Source organism: Gopherus flavomarginatus, chromosome 9 (genome assembly GCF_025201925.1).
Source record: "Gopherus flavomarginatus isolate rGopFla2 chromosome 9, rGopFla2.mat.asm, whole genome shotgun sequence".
NCBI lineage: Eukaryota > Metazoa > Chordata > Testudines > Testudinidae > Gopherus > Gopherus flavomarginatus.
The window spans coordinates 8,056,701-8,076,317 of record NC_066625.1 but is presented as its reverse complement, the minus strand read 5'-3'; the positions used below and the strand labels follow the sequence as shown (position 1 = coordinate 8,076,317).

Here is a 19,617-nt window from a genome sequence, read left to right as displayed (position 1 = left end):
GCAGGATCAACCCCAACTAAATCATCCCAGCCAGGGCTTTGTCAAGCCAGGCCTTAAAAACGTTATTTGATTGGATTGCCAAACCCTGAAACCGAAGCCTGATTGGATCCCGCTGGCTGGTCATTGTCCGTGAGGATGTTGAGCTTTGCTCAACTAGTCTCCATTTGGAGACCTCCCATCTGCTTGCTTTCCCCCTGAGAGACGATGAATTTCCATCTGCCTCACATCCGATGCCCTCCCCCACACACCGCCAGCCAGTTTCCTTGGCTTATTTTTTGCTCTCTGTTTTGATGACTCCTCCCTGCCCAGCCACTGCTGCACTCTGTTTTGTACGCTTTGGGTGCCTTGGAGGAGGAAGTAGTACAGCTGTGCAGTCACCATTAAAACACCTGGTTAGTCAGTGTCTCCTCGTGCTGCTGTATGTCTGAGCAAGCGGGGACTGGAGAATAGCTTCTCCAGCCAGCCATATTGGGAACCTGACAGCTTTTCCTTACCTCTCTTCTTACTAGGCATCCTGTCTTATGAAGGGGACTCTATAAGAAATGGCAGCAGGGCATGTGTGTTCCCCTGCAAAATACCTTCTGCATGACAGTGGCCACCCAGGTGATACCTGATTGCTGAAACATCAAGGCCTTGCTTGCAGCAGCCTTTTTCTTCATGTCTAGACAGCCATGGTTAAAAAGTCAGCAGCCTTGCCTATGCCAGCGTTCCTGCTGTTGCTCCCTCTGGACCTCTCCAGCCTGGGGGAGGGATCTGAGTCACTGTGGGACAGAGAGGCAGAATCCCTCACATCTCCCCAGCCTCCGTGGGTGGGGGGATCCCCTGGAGCACCCTAGTCCCCACAGATGCAAGGGACCCTCAGAGCAGGCAGCAGGGGAACCCTTGCAGCTCCCCAGCCACAGTGGCTCCCAGCCAGTGGGCAGGGGCTGCAGCTCCCAGCCACAGCAGGGCAGGGTGGGGGACCCTCCTCCCTCCCCATTTTGTCATGGACATTTTTAGTAAAAGTCAGGGACAGGTCACGGCTCTTGTGAATTTTTGTTTATTACCCGTGACCTGTCCATGACTTTTACTAAAAATGTCCATGACAAAATCGTAGTCTTAATTATATTGTATAAATCACTGCTGTGGGATTTCTCCGTGGTAGAGTTGGAAGCCGGCACTTCCTCTGAATCCTTGAAAAGCTCTAAATGTCTCCTTCTCTTTCCTCTCCTTGCAGCCGGACCTCCTGAACTTCAAGAAGGGATGGCTGACGAAGCAATACGAGGATGGGCAGGTGAGTCTAGTAGGACATGCTCTTTCTCAGCCACCATCTTGGATGCTGTAGTCAGTCAGCATTCGTATGTAACCACGCATTAGCCCACCTGTAACATGGCATCCTTGGGGAGAGAACTGTCCCTTTTCCTTGTGAATTAGTGCAGTTGTCTGTCTGCGTTTCTGCACATGGAGTTGTGGCTATACGCAGAATCCAAATCCAGGGGTGCAGCTGTGTGGCTGCTCATGTGTGGGCAGGATAGATTCTTTGTTAAAGATGAACTCAAAAGGCTTTCAACCCTGCCCAGCCCCTGGGGCAGGACTTGAGATTTCCCCTGTCAGAGCTGGTGACACTGCTGACACCTGAACAGTACAGGGAGCTGCATTTGCCAGGGCTTCCTACCTTACTGCAGAACTATGAGGACCTGAACCCCTGGTCTGAACGGATTAATAAGGGAGAAGAGGTAGGGGTGTGTGTGTGTGTGTGTGAGAGAGAGAGAGAGAGAGAGAGACACACACACACACACACATTTTGGGCCTCTTATATGCTTCATGTGCAGTGCTCAGAATTTATATAGCACTTTCCACCTTCCTACAGTAACAAATGCAAGGGTAGATCTGTATTAGCCCTGTTTTACCCCTGGGGGAAACCAGATGGAGGCATCTTGGCAGACCGGTGTGCAGGGAGAACTCGGTCAAATCTAGAGCCTGGCACAGGCCAGGCAGCCATTGCTGTGGGAGCTCTACCTATCTCCTCACCATCACCACGCAAGCAGGGTCTATCTGGGGTAGGAATGGCTGGCATTCTGCATTGCAGAGGATTCAGGCCCCTGCATCTGAATGTCATTTAACAGGTTTCTAGGGAGTCAAGGTCAGCGTGGGCTGTAGCACTGGTTCTCTTGGCCTCATCTCCCTTGTGGTCACAGCCACCTGTTCAGCATCAGTAATGAGGTGCAGAAGAGGCACCCTCAGAATCATGGGAACAATGAGAGAGAGCAATTAGATGAAATCAAAATTTCTCCATTAAGGCACTAATGGAAGCGCCAGCTTCCCACCTCCCTCTCCTTCCCTTCCTGAGAGGTTGGGGTTAAGTGCTCAGCTCCCACAGTCTTAAAGGCTGGCAGATGATGATGATGGGCTGTGACTGAGCTCATGTTACTATTTATAAATAATCCCCTCCCTTGATTTTCCCCATGTCTTCCCCCTGCTCCCCCCAATCTGTTTGAGGAGGTAGTGTGGGAGGGAGTGATGTGGACTGTGTAAGCTGGGGCTAGGCTACAGCTTCTGAAGCTTGGGGAATTGGTGGGGAGTCCATCCTTTGCTCAAAGTGCCGCTACCATCAGGAGAGTGACTGACTGTAAAAATGACGTCATGTTTGTTCCTTGCTTTGCTGCGCATCCAGTGCTTTCGGTTTAGCAGTGCTCTCCTGCCTGCCACTATTGCAGCTCAGCCTGCTGGGTGAAGATCCAACCTCTGCCCTTTCTATTAATCCCCAGCACTACAGATTGGAATCATAACTTAGTCAGCTCTTTAGGGGGCACTGCAAATTGAGATAAGAGATCCAGGTTTGGCAGGGTTCGGTTCTCATCAGGAAATGTCTCTTTCCATCGAAACAGGGCTGGAAACACAAGTGCATGTAACTGAGAGGCAACACTTACAAGGGAAAGCATAGAACTGTTTGATCTGGTTCTCTTGGATAGGGTAACTGAAATCTCTCTGGCAGCAAGTCAAGGGGATTAATATGGTCATTAAACACTGAGTGTTAGCTACAACACTTTGAATGAAGTGCTAGGATGCGAGTTCTGAAAGAAACGCCTTTCTGTATCCATCCATTGTCTCTTGTCTCAGGGACTACTGGTCCGACCCACTATGGCCATTTTTATGTTACCGTTAGAAGCTGGGACTGGATGACAAGATGGGGATGGACCACTTGATAAATTCCCCTGTTCTGTTCATTGCCTCTGGAGCACCGGGCATTGGCCACTGTTGGAAGACAGGATACTGGGCTAGCTGGACCGTTGGTCTGACCTAGTACGGTCGTTCTCATGTTCTTATGTAAATTGTAAGCTCTTAGGATCAGTCCTTTTGTTCAAGCTTTGTGAAGTATCTAATGCAGTGGGGCCCATGGTCCATGACAATGGCTCCAAAGCTGTACAGTAATATAAATAATAGTAATAGTTCAGTACTTTAAATTGACAAAAACAAGGGGGAAATATTTGGAAGTTATTGTGGTTTTTATTTGTTTGTTTTGCTCTTACCACAGTAGATGTAGTATGAAGGACCCTTGTAAAGACAGTAGGTGGGATCCAAATAACTGATACTAACTACGTGCAAAATGCAAGGCCTAGCAACATAGACCCACTGCAGCTCTGGCAGGATTGTGGTGGCCTCTGAAACAGACAGGGAACACCACTAGAGGGGTCACAAACAAACTCTTTAAAGGAAAAGCACCCAATTCCTATACACTCCAGAAATAAACAGGAATGTTATCTGTCCAAATTCATAAATCATAAAGAACATGTCCTTCCGAGCTTAAGAACGCAGCCATTAAACACGGTATCTTGTCTGTAAACTGCAAGGGTAGGACTCTGAAGGTCCAAAGAAGGTAGCATATTTGTGATGACTCTTCTGGTCATGGCCATGTGTTATTATTGAGTGATGGAGCCTTTGCAGCTCAGACTGTTTGCTCAACAAACATCCCCGCTCAGACAAGAGAGGATCCTAAAAGTGGAAGCCACATGCTTGACTCTCACCTCAGCATCCCTTTCCCTCTCATTGACCTTTCTACTGGCTTTCAGCTGTGAGAGCTTGAGTACCCCACCAGAGCATAGAGCTGGTAATTGCAGCCTGCCCAGCAGTTTATACAACAGAGGGGATGGTCAACTGGTCTACCTTTACCTTAGTGAGCTGTGAGGTGATACTGCAGCCGCCTTGGGCGTGGGAAGGGAACAGCTTGTTAAAGGGCCTGCCTTGTTTGTTTCCTAGTGGAAGAAACACTGGTTTGTGCTGACGGATCAGAGCCTGAGATACTACAGGGATTCCGTGGCAGAGGAAGTAGGTGTCTCTTTTATCATTGCAGAGTCTGACAAAGTCCCAAATGACTTCAGTGGGCCCGACTCCCAGTATTACGCCTACAATTCTCCATATGGACACAGCTGTGTCCTGGGTGGGGAGTTCAAGTTCCCGGCTGGATGTGTGTTTGTGCCTTGCAAGTGAGCTAGAAGATTAGAAAGTTTGGGGGTGCATTGAAGTTAATTGGGTGCTTCCAGCAACAAGAGCATCCCCAGCAGTGCTCATTCTCAAGCTTCCAGTCCTCAGGGATTCAGTGAGAGGCAGAGTGTGGTGCAACCCCAGATCAAAGCCACGTCTCTTCCTGAACAGGGGTTTGATCATCCTTTAGCCCAACTCGGCAGGTCCCTTGATGGGGCTGAAGCATCCATGTTAATATATCTGCATGGGTTCTACTGCGTCTCTCGCCGTAAGTCCTTGATGCTGAGAATGAGACTGCTGATCTTGTGGAGAAGCTTCCTAAGTGGCTTGTTGTTAGATGCTGCTTTTGAACATGCATGCGCACACTTTTAGTATGCAACAATCCCTACAGTTTTTCCCCTCTCTCCTTCCCCAGGCAGCTGATTTGGATGGAGAAATTGATTTGTCTACATGCTATGATGTCACGGAATATCCAGTTCAGCGAAACTATGGCTTCCAGATCCATGTAAGAATGCTTTGGGGAATGGGAACCCTGTTGCTGTGGGGAGCAGTTGGAGTGAGGGTGGCAGATGTTTCCTTATCCCAACAGACTCAGTGGTCCATCTCCAGCAGTCACTAATGCTGGATGGATCAGATGCAGGTGAAACCACTCTTATAATACATCTCACTGTGGTTACTATCCTATGGGAAGGGAAGTGTCTTCCTGACTCCCCTCAGGTGGTGACCAGTTTGTGCCCTGAAGCATGTGATTGTCTAGTCATTGATTCATGTTTTGATTAGTAGTTGCTGGTAAGACATTGAGGCAGGAGAAAGGAGTGGATTTGGCGGTTCTTTCACAAATACCCAATGAAAACATTCTTAAGGACTTGAGTGATAGACATCTGTCAAACTCAGGGCTTGTCTACATGATACCGCACTATGACCTAGATTTCTAGAGTCTCTGCACTGAGGGTTGAAGAGTGGGTCTGGGGAGTGAGTCCTGGCAACCCCTTGAAGGGAAGGGAAGTGCTGCCCAGTAGAATCAGCCATGTTGACTTGCTCCTCCTCTTTGCCTAGACTAAAGAAGGGGAATTCACCCTCTCTGCCATGACCTCTGGGATTAGACGAAACTGGATCCAGACGATTATGAAGCATGTTCGCCCCACTGCCGCTCCAGATGTGACCAGGTAAAGAACTCGGAAAAGAACAATGCCCATCTTACCCATCCCTCTCTATCCTCTCACTTGATGTGCAGAAATACCCACCCCATTTCTGACTCTGTTTCTGGTCCCTCCCACTCAGTGTTCTGGCTACTCCCATTCTCTGGGCTTAGGCTGGACACCCTTTGCTCTCCTGCTGTTTTTGCAATCAGCACAAGACGCATAGAGCCAAAGTTCCTCCTGTTTTGCACACTGATGTGCCTGCATCTGCTAATGGTCATTTGCACACCCGCCTGCCTGACCTAGAGGCAAGCACTTGTATTTGTGGTCACGCTTCGATGTGTGCAGCCCCTGGTTTGGGGTTAGTTATATTGGGTTTCCCCTTTCCTCTCTTTAGCAAGATCAACCTGTCACCTCTGCAAATGCCTCTTTTGAAATTAAAAGCTGAATTTGCTTGAACCCCATTTTAGTCTGTGTTCAGTGAGAAGCATTTCTTCTCCTCTGACCTTCCAGATAACTTCTTCCCTTTCACGTAAGACATGGGGTGGCCTTAGTCCAATTGGAAAGCCTTCAGTTCAAGAGGAAGGCACTCACAAATTTCATATAGTACCTGCTATCAGACCTTGCTGCTGTGGGCAGAGTGGGCTTTACTTTCTCTCAGCTAAAAATTATCATATTTTGGCACGGCATCAAGCCACACACATCCTGATCCCTGGGTTCCTGGCTGTCTGTCGCGTAGTGAATGACGATGCACCCACACAATTAGCCCCTTTTCTCTTATCCTACTCAACTGGCAGGCACTGAATTTGTGCCTGATTCCCCCAGCATCGTGGAAGAGTTCTCTCCACCCAGTGCTGTCTATCCAGAGATGTTCCATGATCTCTTTCCCCTCTCCCACTTAAGTACCCCACTCATCTCTGGCAGAGCTGGCTGGTGGATCTCTCATGGCTCTCTGGGAGTCCTCCTCTTTCCTCACTCCTGCATATGTTTGATTTCCATGCATTCCCAGGAAAAACTTCTCTTTGAAACTATCGGTGCTGAAGCCCAGGTTGGAAAACTGTGTTCTCTCCTGTATTAACGTTCTGTGGTTTGTATCTCTTGTGAGTCACTGCATGCTCCCTGTTTTCTGCACTCCAGATAGGAAGTCCTGAAATTTTCATTTCTTTTTAAAATTAAAATGAGAAAGAAGAGAAGAAGCAACCTGGTCTTGATACTTGATTTCCCCATAATGGTATCTTCCGATGTGCGTAGTTATGAAGATGGACAAGACCAAGTAAATTAGAGGGGACAGTTAAACTTCTAAGGATATGTGTAAATTCTTGTTTTGTCAAGTATCGGAGGGGTAGCCATGTTAGTCTGGTTCTGTAAAAGCAGCAGAGTCCTGTGGCACCTTATAGACTAACAGATGTATTGGAGCATGAGCTTTCGTGGGTGAATACCCACTTTGTTGGATGCGGCACAAGCACTGGGAGGGAGGGGGGAGAAGCAGGATGCAGCAGTGCGCTCAGGGGAGGAGACAGAGGTGAGCTGGGGCAGGGGGGTGGGGAGCTGCCGCTGGGTGCAGAGCACCCACCAATTTTTCCCCGTGGGTCTTCCTGCCCCGGAGCACCCACTGAGTTGGTGCCTATGCCTTCACTCCACCTTCCTGGCCAGTGATTGCCTTTCCAGGGCAAATGCGGGCTGAGGTAACTCATTTGAGCAGAAGAAGAAAAATGAGTTGGAGGTTGGAAATAGTCAAGCATTATTAATGGCAATGTGTGGGCTGCCGGGCACTTCCAAGACTTTTTTTATCTCCTAGATCAGTGCCACTGCATCCTCCTCAGTTCATTTCTAAATGCTATTCATGTGACGTGACGTGTAATCTGTGCCCCTCTGGAATGTGCAGAGGGGAAGTAAGCTGGTAACAGATATGACAACAGGGCATTCTCGAGTCGTTTTGAGAAGTCTAGAGTCAGAGCTGTATCATTTCAGGCTTCTGAAAGTGTCTAATAGTCCAGGGATTCTCTTTGTTCCCAACCCTCGTTCTGTTTTAAGACAATGTCTCTTTACTATTAACTTGTGTAAAATGCTGTTTTACCAGTTAACCAGATTGACTTGCTGGCTGTATGTTTGCTTTGGAAACATCTACCATCCCGTTAGGGCCTCAGGCATGAGGGTCAAAAGTAGCTGTGAACTTAAAAAGTGCAGTTTTGTCATAGTGCAGTATGGAAGTTTCTTTTGTTAGCTGCGGTGGTCAGAGCTGAAGAGATTCTTTCCAGGTGGGTTTTCAAAGATAAACCTGAAACTGCAAGAGTTTCTTAAAACTAAGCCCCCTGAGCCTGTAGTTTGTGGGTGAAAGTGCATCGGAAGATACTAGCATAGAAACCGGGCAGAGTCATTCCATTATGTTGCATTCTTTGGATATGTGCACATATTGGTGGGGCACCAGTGGAGAGGAACCTTTTTTGTTGTAAATGCTCCAAGGAATTCCTCTGCTGTTTGCCAGCATTTACAGCGGGCATATCTTCATGCATGTAGCTCCAGTCTTAAAGTACTGCGTTAATTTTAGCTGGCTGCAGTGAACGCCCCATACGAGGGCTTTATGGCTATCTTCACTGCACCCTCTTAGAAAGCTAAGTAGCTTGACACATCAAAGCTTGCTGAGCGTAAATGTACTTAACTAAGCTAAGTACAAATGTGGGGGTGCTGTCCCTTTAAGGAGCAAGATCAGGGCACAGGTAGGAAGGGCTGGTCAAGCTGAAGGTGAATTCAACAGCACGGGTGGTGTTACTTGTAAATGGCACCACTTGGGGCTCTGTTACCAGCAGGGTTTCCGTGAATGCCTCCCGCACCCTCGGGGCCAGAATTATTCTATGGGAATCACATTCCATGGAGTTGGCTTATTGCCATTTTATTTTTAATTCTAATCTGCATGTACAAGGCTAGCATGTCTGCATTTCTATTGAATAATCCAGGACTTTATTGTAGGTTCTCCTTAGAAGCTTGGACATACATTTCCTTTCCCTTCTAACCTTACCCTTTCCTGCTTGACAAGTTTACATCTTCCCCATCCCACTCCCCTCTAGCTCAGCACTAGAGGGCCATTGCTTCCTTTGATTTACCTTCTTGTTTGAGCATTCAGCATCATCAGTGACATTTGCAGTAGCGTGCACAGTGCTTGTGCTGCTGCTGGCCCAGCGGGGGAAGCATAAGAGCACATGGTCTCCCAGTCCAGGACTGCAGTGTTGATCACAATTCCAGGGGCCTGTATTTTCAGTACAGAGAGTGCCATGGAGAAGTTCCTGAGTGAGCCTTTGCCAAGCTCGGAAAAACCGTAAAAGTGTTACCAAACCCCTCCCAGATTGTCATGTGCTTCCCTGTGCTTCCTCTTCCATCACTGCTGAATCTCAGCCTCCTTCTCCATGCCTTTTTGAAGCTACATCCCAGAATCACTGTGGTAGTGACCGGTTGCAGTATTGCAACAGACACGTGACTGTGGCCTCATTAAATGAATTGAGTGGAAGGATCGTGATGGTTGGAAAGAGGGCTTCACGGGGGGATTGAGTGAGGACTGGATGGCTCAGAGGGATGTACTGTTCAAAGCCTTCCCATGATTTTAATGATTATAAAGTTAGCACTTGAGGGCTGCTGGCTGGCTTCAGCCCTGTTCCTAGTGGACAAGTGCCCACATCCCAGTACTGCCATTGGCCCCTTTGCTGGCGGTCTCAGCAGAGAAGACCAAGTGTCCAAGTGAGCCGCATAGAGAGAATTCCTCTCGTGTCTAGCAGGGTGTGTTTGAAGGAGGAGTGGGCCTCCCAAGCCAACGCTGAGGCACAACAGTGAGGGGACAGTGTGGGGAAGTTTACACTGCTACCTATGCTGCCCCACTCTGCTGATAAACTAAAGGGCTTTTCGTCCTTGGACTGCCAGCTGGCACCTTCCATCAGCACTAAATTCATACACAGAGTTCAAGGGGAAAGGAGAGCAGTAGCTCCTGGCCGAAGTCCAGACACCATGAGGAGCTTCAGTGATGGTGGGAGAGGGATGCCCAGGAACGCACATGGCATTTCAATGGGCTTTGATCCTGTCCCTGTGGCAATGGCTCTTTGGGCACAAGTGCAATCGTGGGCTGCATCTCTGTAGAGGGCTGAGGAATGTTTTCTTTCCTCCTCTGTCCTAACAGCTCCTTGCCGGAAGAGAAAAGCAAAACCAGCTCTTCCTTTGAGACCTGTCCAAAGCCAAGTGAGAAGCAGGACTCTGACCAAGCTGAGATGGATCCTGAGCAGAAGCGGAGCCGTGCTCGGGAGCGCAGGCGAGAGGGGCGCTCCAAAACCTTTGACTGGGCCGAGTTCCGCCCCATTCAGCAAGCCTTGGCGCAGGAGAGAGCCATTGCTGCAGAGTCCTCGAAGAGCAGCTCCACGGCCTTCCCCAGGGAACCCAGCGCCCTGGACACAGACCCCGGGGAGCTGGAACGGGAACGTGCTCGGCGGAGAGAGGAGAGGCGCAAGCGCTTTGAGATGATCGATGCTGTTGATGGGGCAGGCCCAGAGGATGTGTTGAGGATGGAGGTGGACAGGATCCCAGGCCTACCCATCACAGGGGAGGTGAAGCCACAGAATGTTCATGTAGAGATCGAGCAGCGATGGCACCAGGTGGAGACGACCCCTCTGCGGGAGGAGAAGCAAATCCCCATCATGCCCCTGCACCTGGCCCAACCGGAAGACAGAGATGACGGGATCCACAAGCAGCAGCTAAACTCACTGCTGGAGAAGGAGGTAAAATGAGAGGAGCAGGGAGCAAGCCAGGGCTTTGGCTCCAAGGGGCTCCTTGAGCTGCCGTAGCCTGTGTGGTGATGGGCCTTCATGTTACACCAGAGTAGGTCATAGCTGGAGGGTTTAGTCATGGGGTGAATTTATTGCTGCATTAAGAGCAAAGAGGATAAGTGGACACTATAGGGCCCCTGTGGGAAAATGCAGGGACCAGGCCCATAACCCTGGCATTTCTCATTCTCTTCCAATTTGATTGTCTCTTAGTTGTGTCTACTTCTTCTGGAAGGACAGTTATTGCAATGGGGATCCTTTGGCATCTTTTTCTAGTCAAGCCAGACCAGAGGCTGTAGTGGTTGTTTATTAACAAGCCTTCCAGTGTGACCTGATCAGGATCTGAACCCAGGTCAAGTATACTAATGCTGTCTGAAATCAGGCTTCAACTTCTGATTCTGTGATTGTGAGTGTGATTTTGTGTGCCCATGCACATAACAGCTCAGCCGACCTGCACACCTTGTAAGTGTACAAAGTTGGTTCTGCTTATCTGTCACTTACAATGAGCAATCTCATGTTGCTTATGCCATAAATGAGCTGGGAAAGGAGGGGGTAGGAAGCTCAACTCACTTGGAAGAGGCCCAAGTCTGTAATAATGAGTTGGATGCTGCAGATCAGAATTAGGGTGCATTAGCAGAGCTGTCAGAAATGAGCTGTGGTTGGGAGAAGGAGAGCTTGCCTGGATTAGGCCTGGCTCCAGCCAGTGCTGTTAGTCCCTCGTTTCAGTAAGCTTCAAAAATTAAACAAATGCACAACTTGGGGTTTTCTGTGTTTGGTTTGAGCAAGTGGGGTGTTGTCAAATGAAATAAAGTCCCAATCTCAGCAGGAAGAGAGGAGTTCGCTCCATGCTAAGTGCTTTTGAACCACTTCCTTCCATGCTTCCTCAACCAACCCTTTGGGTTCTGTCTTTGTCCATTTCCAACAGTTGGAGCAGAGCCAGAAGGAGGCATCAGACCTCCTCGAGCAGAACCGGGTCCTGCAGGGCCAACTGAAGGTGGCACTGGGCCGGGAGCAGAGTGCCAGGGAAGGCTACGTGTTGCAGGTAGGAGAGTGAGCGAGAGAAATCTCCGTCTTTTGCTGCATCTGCAAATGAACTTGTTGGGCTTCAGTCCAGGGTGCGTCCAGCGTGGAGCAGAAATGTGCAAACTCTATTGTGCCCCAAGAGACTTTGGCCTCTCTTAAATGCTGCCATCGTCCTTTCCCGGCTTCATAAAGAGCATTTCTTTAATAATTCTTTTTCTGTTCCAATGGTCTGGGTTCTGATGGAGAGGAACTCATCCCCCTAGGGCATCCATATCTGTGTAGAGACAGAAGATACGATGGCCAGCAAGGTTTCACTAAAGGAAAATGAGCCCCAGATGCATAGTGGAAAAAACCTTGACAAAGTTCACTTTGATGTCAGTGTCGATGCGTGCATGCACCCCCGTCTCCTGTTCTGTGCATTCAGGGCTGTGAATTCTGCTCTGGCCACATGACCTTTCTGATGGACCCTCTGTAGTGGCTTTTGGCTGTATTAAAGGCTGGTGGCTCTGAACCAGGCCTGGAATTGTGTTTTGGAGTGGTTAGGAAAGGAGAGAGGAGCAGCTACTCTCTTCCTCCCCACTCTCTTATAGGCTCTTAGATACAGCCAAAAAAGTCTCCAGCAGTGCCTCAAAAGGAGAGGCAAAGCTTATGGAGCTGCAGCAGGCTGGCTCAGCAAGAATTCATTCTTATTCTGTGATCTAGGTAGAGTTTTAGCTGCTGACTTTTACATGGTCAAACCTGCTGTGGAACAAGGTGGCTAGTGGCTGTCCTCTATGTTGCCACATGGTGGGGGTGGAGGGGCTGGGTTTGGCATCCAAGGCTGTGTCCACTTCCTGGGCTGGAAGCACTGGAGAGGTAGCATGCTTAGCCCAAGGGAGGCACAAAGCACCAGTGTGTGCTCGGTCAGTCACCCCTCTGGAGGAGGAGGAGTGATCTGTTAGTATTTGTATTGTGGGAAGGCCCAGAGGCTCCAGTCAAGATCAAGGGCACATGCTGTATGAACATATAGGAAGATACAGTCCCTGCCCTAGGATCTTACAATCCAAGCTGCATAGAGCCTCCTGTGCAGTGTTTGTCCAGAAGGATGGAGTCACAGTCTGGGATCTCTGGGGAGGGAGGAATTCCCTAGGCTCTGAAAGGAGAGCGGAGATCCTTCCAGGAGGAAAACTAAATGGGCCTAGCAAAGTAGCCAGCTGTGCTGCAGGGGAAGCACCCTAAGCTTCCAAGAGGGAAGAGCTTCTCTTAACGTGCTGCTGCCAGTTCTCTTCCAGACTTGGGAGCTCTACCTAGCCCCCTTAAATTGGAAGAATAGCTGGCAAGAAAAAGGGCTTGTGAGGGTGGAGAGAGAGAAAGGTCTTGGATGGACCAACCCATGGGGAGGGGAGAAGAAAGCTAGACAATTCCTGTGTTTATTAGCAAATTCCCAAATGTTCATTGGACTTGCCACTTCATGATCTGCAGTTATAGCTTCCTGTTCTTAGACTGTGTTTGATCTTCTGTTATGGCAGCAACTCATGTTGGCTACAGGCCCTGGGCAGGATCCCACATTTCCACAATAGACCAACTGTGGCTTCCCTAGAGCGAAGGCATCCTACTTCCCTTAAACTGAAGCCAAGCAAATAGTAGACCAGCACAAATTTGGCTACCAAAACCTACTCCACCACGCTTGACTTTCTGAGTTGGCCTTAGTGCCTTTGAAGGTAGGAATAAGAACGAGAATCAAAGTTCCTAGTAGGTGGTAGCAAATCAGCTTTAATACAATACCAGCCAACCCACTTTTTCATCTAAAACTAAATTGAATCTTTTTGAGAGTCTGAGAATGTTTTTCTTCCCCATCCCCGCCTTTGATGGCTGCCTTTGCATTTTCTAATTTCGGTAGGAAGCAGCAGAGCCAAAATTCCGTGAGAGAATTGAGTATTTCTAGTCCAGCAAGAAACCATTAGTATCTGAGAGAGGGATCCTGTTCCATGTTAACCATCAGAACAGTTTACCCAGGGTCGTGGTAGGTGCACCATCACTGGCAATTTTTAAATCAAGATTGGATGTTTTTCTTAGTTATGCCCTGGAATTATATTAGAGACGTTCTCTGGCCTGTGACGTACAGGCGGTCAGATGAGATGATTGCATATGGTCCCTTCTGGCCTTGGAATTTATGAATCTTGGAGAGTTCCAGCGCTACTATGCAGACCCAGAAAGTCTGGATAAACTTTAGGGGACTTACCTGAACGGAGCTTATGCATTTTTTAAGGTCTTGTCCACCCCCAGTCCTTATCCTTTTACAAATACCTTTCATGGGCATTAATACTGTTGGCTCTAGACTGGCATCAAACACTCTGCACATTTCTTAATAATAACAAAGCTGTTGAACAAGAACCAGTACTGACGCATGCACCTTGCACTGAAGCCCTTTCCGAGCTCTTGTAACCCCTCTGACATTTCTTGCTGTTAAGTTTAATCACAACTGAAATATCTTGAACCCTGTGAATTCTAGCACTCACTCTTTCTCTTTTAGATACCTGGAATGTCTTCCAGCTCTGGTGAGGGAGGGGGGCACTTTACTAACCTGTCCTGGGTGGATATTCTTGCATGTTTTTGGTGTTAAGCATGATTTTAATGTAACATAACTGAGTGTCACATCTGTGGGCTTTCCCTACCAGCAAACAGAGTACAGCAAGGCAGGCCAAATTCCTAGGCTTAACGCTGTGCTTCTCTTGCCTCTTCCTGTTTGTGTATTTCTTTTAAAGATATATAAGTTCTGTCGACTTATGCATGACTCTCTTTGTGAGTTTTCTCTTTGCATGCTACACTGCTTTGGTTTGAATCTCACAAAGGTTTGTTTGTTTTATTTTACGTTCTCATCGTACCTGTTTTTCCCTTTCACTTGTCTTTTTTTTACAGGTAGAGAGATTAGATCCTCCCCTCTCTTAAGATTTAGTAATATATTTTTAAAAAGAGGAGTAGCCAGATGAAGAAGCCTGTTTTTAGCCATTATAGAAATGACATCACTATGGCAGCCATCTCCTCTTTCTGTGGCTTGGCAGGAAGTGATGTCATGTACTTTCAACCTCACTTCCTGTTATTGTTTTTGTTCTGAAGGACTTTGTTACCTGGAACTGTGCACTTTTTGTTTCACAACAAACTAAACAAACAAATGCACCAAACTGAGCAGCTCCTCTCTCCCCAACCTGTTCCCTTCCCTCCCTCTCGTCCTCACTCCCTTCCAGTCTTTTGTCTCTGTTTTATTTACTGGTGTTTCCTTTTCCATTGTTTTGGTTTTGTTTGACTTGCTTCTCATAGACTGTTACTTTGAGATGTTTCAGTGTTATTATCTGTAGTTTCTGTTAATCAGAAGCAGCTATTGCCCCCTTTTAAAAAAAAAAGAAAAGGGGGTTAAAAAAAATTGTGCCAAGAACAGAAACCTTCCAAAATGGGAGCATATGGGTAGCAGCCAAAACAATCCAAGGAGCTTTCCCATGGCCAGACCTGGCCAGAGGTGTGACACTCAGAACTGGGACCCAAGTGTTACTAATCTAGTATTTAATCAATTTTTTTAAGACCGAGGTGGCAGCCTCACCATCGGGTGCCTGGCAGAGGCTCCATAAAGTCAATCAAGACCTCCAAAGTGAGCTGGAAGCCCAATGCCAGCGTCAGGAGCTGATCAATCAGCAGATCCAGTCACTGAAACGTAGCTATGGTGAGGCAAAGGATGTGATCCGGCACCATGAAGCCGAGATTCAGAGCCTTCAGGCAAGGCTCAGTAATGCTGCAGCTGAGCTGTCCATCAAAGAGCAAACTCTGGCCAAGCTGAAGAGTGACTTGAAGAGTGAGAAGGAGAAAGCCAAAGAGCAGCTGGAGGAGTGGCAACACAGTGAGACCACTCTGAGCTCCCAGTTAAAAGCCAGTGAGCAAAAGCTGAAAAATGCAGAGGCGCTGCTGCTGGAAAAGACACAGGAGCTGAGGGATCTTGAAATGCAACAGGCATTGCAAAGGGACCACCAGAAAGAAGTGCAGCGGCTCCAAGACAGGATTGCAGACCTGAGCAGGCAGCTGAATGCTAGTGAACAGGCTCGGATCCTAATGGAGGAGAAGTTGCAGAAGAACTATGAGGCTTTGTTGGAAAGCTGTGAGAAGGAAAAGCAGGTTTTAATACAGAGTCTGAAGGAGGTGGAGGATAAGGCCAGCGAGTACGAGAATCAGCTTCAGAACAATGAGCAGCAGATGGAAATTCTTCAGAAAGAGAAACTGAATGCAAAATTTGAAGGCAGCGAGATTGTCCACCAGCTAGAGGAGCAACTGGAGATGAAGGAGGCCAGCATCCAGAAGCTTGCTGAGGACATCAAGGAACTTGAAGGGGAGAGAGATCAGATCAAATGTAGGTTCCAAGAGCTGATGAATCAGGTTGAAGAGTCAGATAATGAAGTTGCCAAGTTGCAAGCAAAGTTGAAAATGGAGGAGACCAACTATGATAAGTTGGAGCAATTGTATGAGAAAGTATCAGATCAGTTCCAGAGCGTGCAGAAGGTGCTGGAAGAAAAAGAGGAAGAGCTGAGACACGTTAAGGAAATGCACTTGAGAATTGTTGAAAAGAAAGATGAAGACCTCAATGAGGCTTTGGTTAAAATGGCAGCTTTGGGCAGCAGTTTAGAGGAAACAGAAGTAAGGCTACAGGCCAAAGAAGAGGTTTTAAAGAAGTTAGCTAATGTGGACTCAGTACCGTGTGCTAAAGAGAGACAGGACTTCTGCACTAATCTTGAGGCTGATGAAAGTCACATTCCAGACATGCCAGCTCCTGAGGGGCTTCCAGGTTTGAATTATGCACTAAAGGAGGAGGATGTTGAACGTCCTGAGACCAGCCAGAGACAGGCTGGTGAGCATGCCATGCTGAATGCCGAAGAACTTAGGTCTCTGAAGTCTACAGAGCTTCAAGACAGAGAGCCACAACAGAAAGCCTTAGTGAAGCCTGATATAGGAACCCTAAGTGCCAAAAGGCAAAGAATCCGCTTCTCAAACATCCAATGCCAAAAATACATCCATTCAGATGGGTCAGAGAAAAATTGGACTAGTAGCACGTCTTCAGACACAAGCCAGGACAGATCACTGTCTGAGGAAAGCATGTCATCAGAACCAGTTCTTGGTTACCTAGCCTCAGGAACCAGTGACTCTGAGACTTATCTCTCAATCATCCATTCCCTGGAAACCAAACTTTACATCACGGAGGAAAAGCTCAAAGATGTGTCCATGAAGCTTGAAAGCCAGCAAGGCCATAACCAGGAAACCCTGATAGCCCTCCACCATCAGTGGGCCAGCACAGAGTCCCAGCTTAGGGAACAGCTCCAAGCTAGCTTATCCGAAGTTGGTGCTCTGGTTTCACAGCTGGAAAATGAGAGACAGGAAAAGTTCAGAATGATAAAAAATCATGTCAATGAGTTGGGAGACTTCCAAGTGAAAAATGATCAAACCCTGATCTGTTTAGAAAAATGCAGAGAACAGCTAAGGGCTTTACCCAAATCTGACAAGGAGAAAGAGAGAGATTTGTTTCTTACCACTCTGTCCAGCATGGAAACCACCTTGTCAAATGCAATCCAGGTCTTGCAAGGGACACCCATCTCCTCTGATTATCAGCAGAGTGAAAGCTATGTGGCTCAAACTCCAGCTGCAGAAGAGAGTTTGCTGGAGGAACAGAAACTCATTTCCCAGCAGCAGCAAGTTGAAATGTCTGATGGAGACCGGTTAAGATTGCTTTCTGAGAGGATAGCATTTGAAGCCTCCCTGATCAACCAAATAGCAGAATCTTTGAAAAATACAAGCTCAGAGATTTCCCAGATTCTCAGAGAGATTCATGAGACAGCTGAGGTGGTTTTTTTAGAGCCAGCAAATGTGTCACACGCAGCAATTGCCTTGGCCAACGTCTTATCTAAGAAGCTGCTACTGGAAGGTGAATTTTGGAGCCAGGTAGAAGAATTGAGAAAGCACTTGAGCACCAGAGAAGAGGCGGTAGAAAGTAAAACAGAAGCAGTTAGTTTTAGTTTTCCCCAATGCCTTGTCCAAACAGTAGCTGATGCTACATTGATCAGGGCAGAACTTGGTTTTGTTGCACAGAAGATGCGAGAGTCTTTTCATCAGAGGTTAAAAACAATTGAAGAAGACCTCCACAATACCAAAACAGCTCTCCAGCAACATAAATGCATGTTGGAGGAAATTATCAAAGCATATAGAACCTCTGAATTTGACAGGGTTATGCATCAGATTTCTGAAGCACTTGAAATCCAAAAGGATGCTTCAGAAAGAACCCAAACCTCTTGGGATAGGAGCCATCTCAAGGTGATGCCATGTCAAGATTCAGCCAAGATAATGCAGGCCCATGGTTTGCCAGACCATAGTAGTGAAGCACTTGTTGCCATTCAAGAAGACCTTGCCCAACAACTAAAAGAAAAAGCAAATGTTCTTAAAGAAATATCTGTTGCCTTACTATCCTTGTCCCCTGAGGAAGCCATACGTGATTGCCAGAAGCTCCTAAAAATTTCTCAACATCTTTCATATCATACGTCCATAGGAGATCTTGAGCGCTATTCATCATTGTTAGTTCAAGATGCAATTATCCAGGCTCAGGTTTGTTATGGGGCTTTCAAAGTTAGACTCGAGTATGAAAGGGAGCTAAAGTTTTACAAAGAGTCCTTGCAAAACATGGATGCTCTGTGTCAAGAACGCGTAAAGACGGTGTCCGCCCTTCGTGAGGAGTATGAAGACTTGCTTCGAAAGCAACAGAGTGAATATGCCGAGATGATAGCCATCATTGAAAGAGAGAATGTAGACCTTAAGGCAAAAGTCTCTCAGCTGGACAGTCAGCGGAGGCTCTTGGAAGAGGAGGAGCACAAACACAGCAAAAACTTACATGAGTTACAAGGCAGGTATGAGGAGGAGATGCAAAATGTGATTGAGCAGTTGAATAGGACGAAGGACACTCTGCAGGCAGAGAGAACAGAGGGCCTAAATCAACTTGATGCCATCGTCCAAGATAAGCAAAACATGGAGACGTATCACCTTGAGCAAATGCAAATGTTGGAGGAAAAGTTCCAGGCCAAGATAAAGGAACTGCAGATCATCCACAACGAGGAACTGCATACTTTGCAGGAACATTACAACCAGAACCTGCAGTGCTTACAAGAAACACTAGATGATTACCAGAGGCAGCACCCAGAAGCCTTGCCTTCTGAAGGGTCTGAAACCAGTGACGGGAATGAGTGGGCAACAGATCAGCCCGAGGGTGGGATGCAGGTCTCCGAGAGCGAGTTAAACTCCATGCACGGTTTGAGAGAGCGCATTCAAGAGCTGGAGGCCCAGATGAATGTCATGAGGGATGAACTGGAGAACAAGCATGTGGAGGGGAATGCTTCAGCACTGAGGGAAAAATACCAGAAAGACTTTGAGAACTTGAAGGTTTTGAATACATTTAATTTTACCCCATAACCCTTACTTCCTATCAATGCAATGTTCAAGTTTGTTGGGAGGTCCTTCTAGTACATATGGTTCCCCATGCAGGGACTGCACTCCCCGTAAGACCTAAGACAGTTCAGAGAAACCAAACCAATTAAAATGATCTGTAAAGTCTCTCTCAGTGCATGTTAGTTTTCTCCATGCTTCCCTTCTCTGCGCTGGGATGCATTCTAAATGTATTGCTTAGCGCTTCCAGTCCTTTGTACCTGGCTGTTTAAAAAAGCTCAGGCACAATGGGAGAGAATTATTTGATTGGGAACGGTGGCAGAGGCTGCTGGTGATTTAGTGGTGGGAGTCGGGGTCCAGAATGGCTGTAATAATGTCACACTGCAACTGAGCCTCCTCAAACACGAACATTGCAGTGTTCTTCTCATGCCTGAGTCGTACGTTCTGGGCAAAGCAGCTTCCCAGAGCTCTTCCCCCGTCTGATCAAACTCCCAGCCCAGCTTCCTTGACTTCAGAGCCCGAATGCGAAACGTAAATGTAAGCTCTCAAAATGTGTGTTTGTGGGAGGAGGGGAGAATCTGGCTGGTTAAAAGAGGACAAGTTTTATAGTCGAAAAATTAATACTAATCTCGGCTCGATGTGGCTAACAGGGAAATCCAGTGTTGCTGTTTTTTCAGCAGTTTTTTACGTGACAAACAGTGCACAGTTGTTTGAGCCCGGAAGTAGGTGCAGAAACAAAGTTTGAAGGAACAGGA

General features: G+C 47.5%; 1 protein-coding gene across 12 annotated transcripts in view; it reads left to right on the top strand.

Annotated features, from left to right (window-relative positions):
• The window catches only part of MPRIP (myosin phosphatase Rho interacting protein), a 163,901-nt gene that overhangs the window by 126,962 nt on the left and 17,322 nt on the right, over positions 1-19,617 (top strand). For 6 of the 12 annotated variants that reach the window (XM_050966534.1, XM_050966540.1, XM_050966539.1 and 3 more), the window contains 8 exons: positions 1,217-1,273; positions 4,237-4,305; positions 4,877-4,966; positions 5,518-5,627; positions 6,610-6,648; positions 9,763-10,354; positions 11,325-11,441; positions 14,978-18,859. In XM_050966534.1, the coding sequence (XP_050822491.1) occupies positions 1,217-1,273; positions 4,237-4,305; positions 4,877-4,966; positions 5,518-5,627; positions 6,610-6,648; positions 9,763-10,354; positions 11,325-11,441; positions 14,978-18,859 (4,956 nt within the window). The remainder of the gene's footprint in view (positions 1-1,216; positions 1,274-4,236; positions 4,306-4,876; positions 4,967-5,517; positions 5,628-6,609; positions 6,649-9,762; positions 10,355-11,324; positions 11,442-14,977; positions 18,860-19,617) is intronic. The other 6 variants (XM_050966543.1, XM_050966544.1, XM_050966545.1 and 3 more) reach the window with 3 other exon arrangements.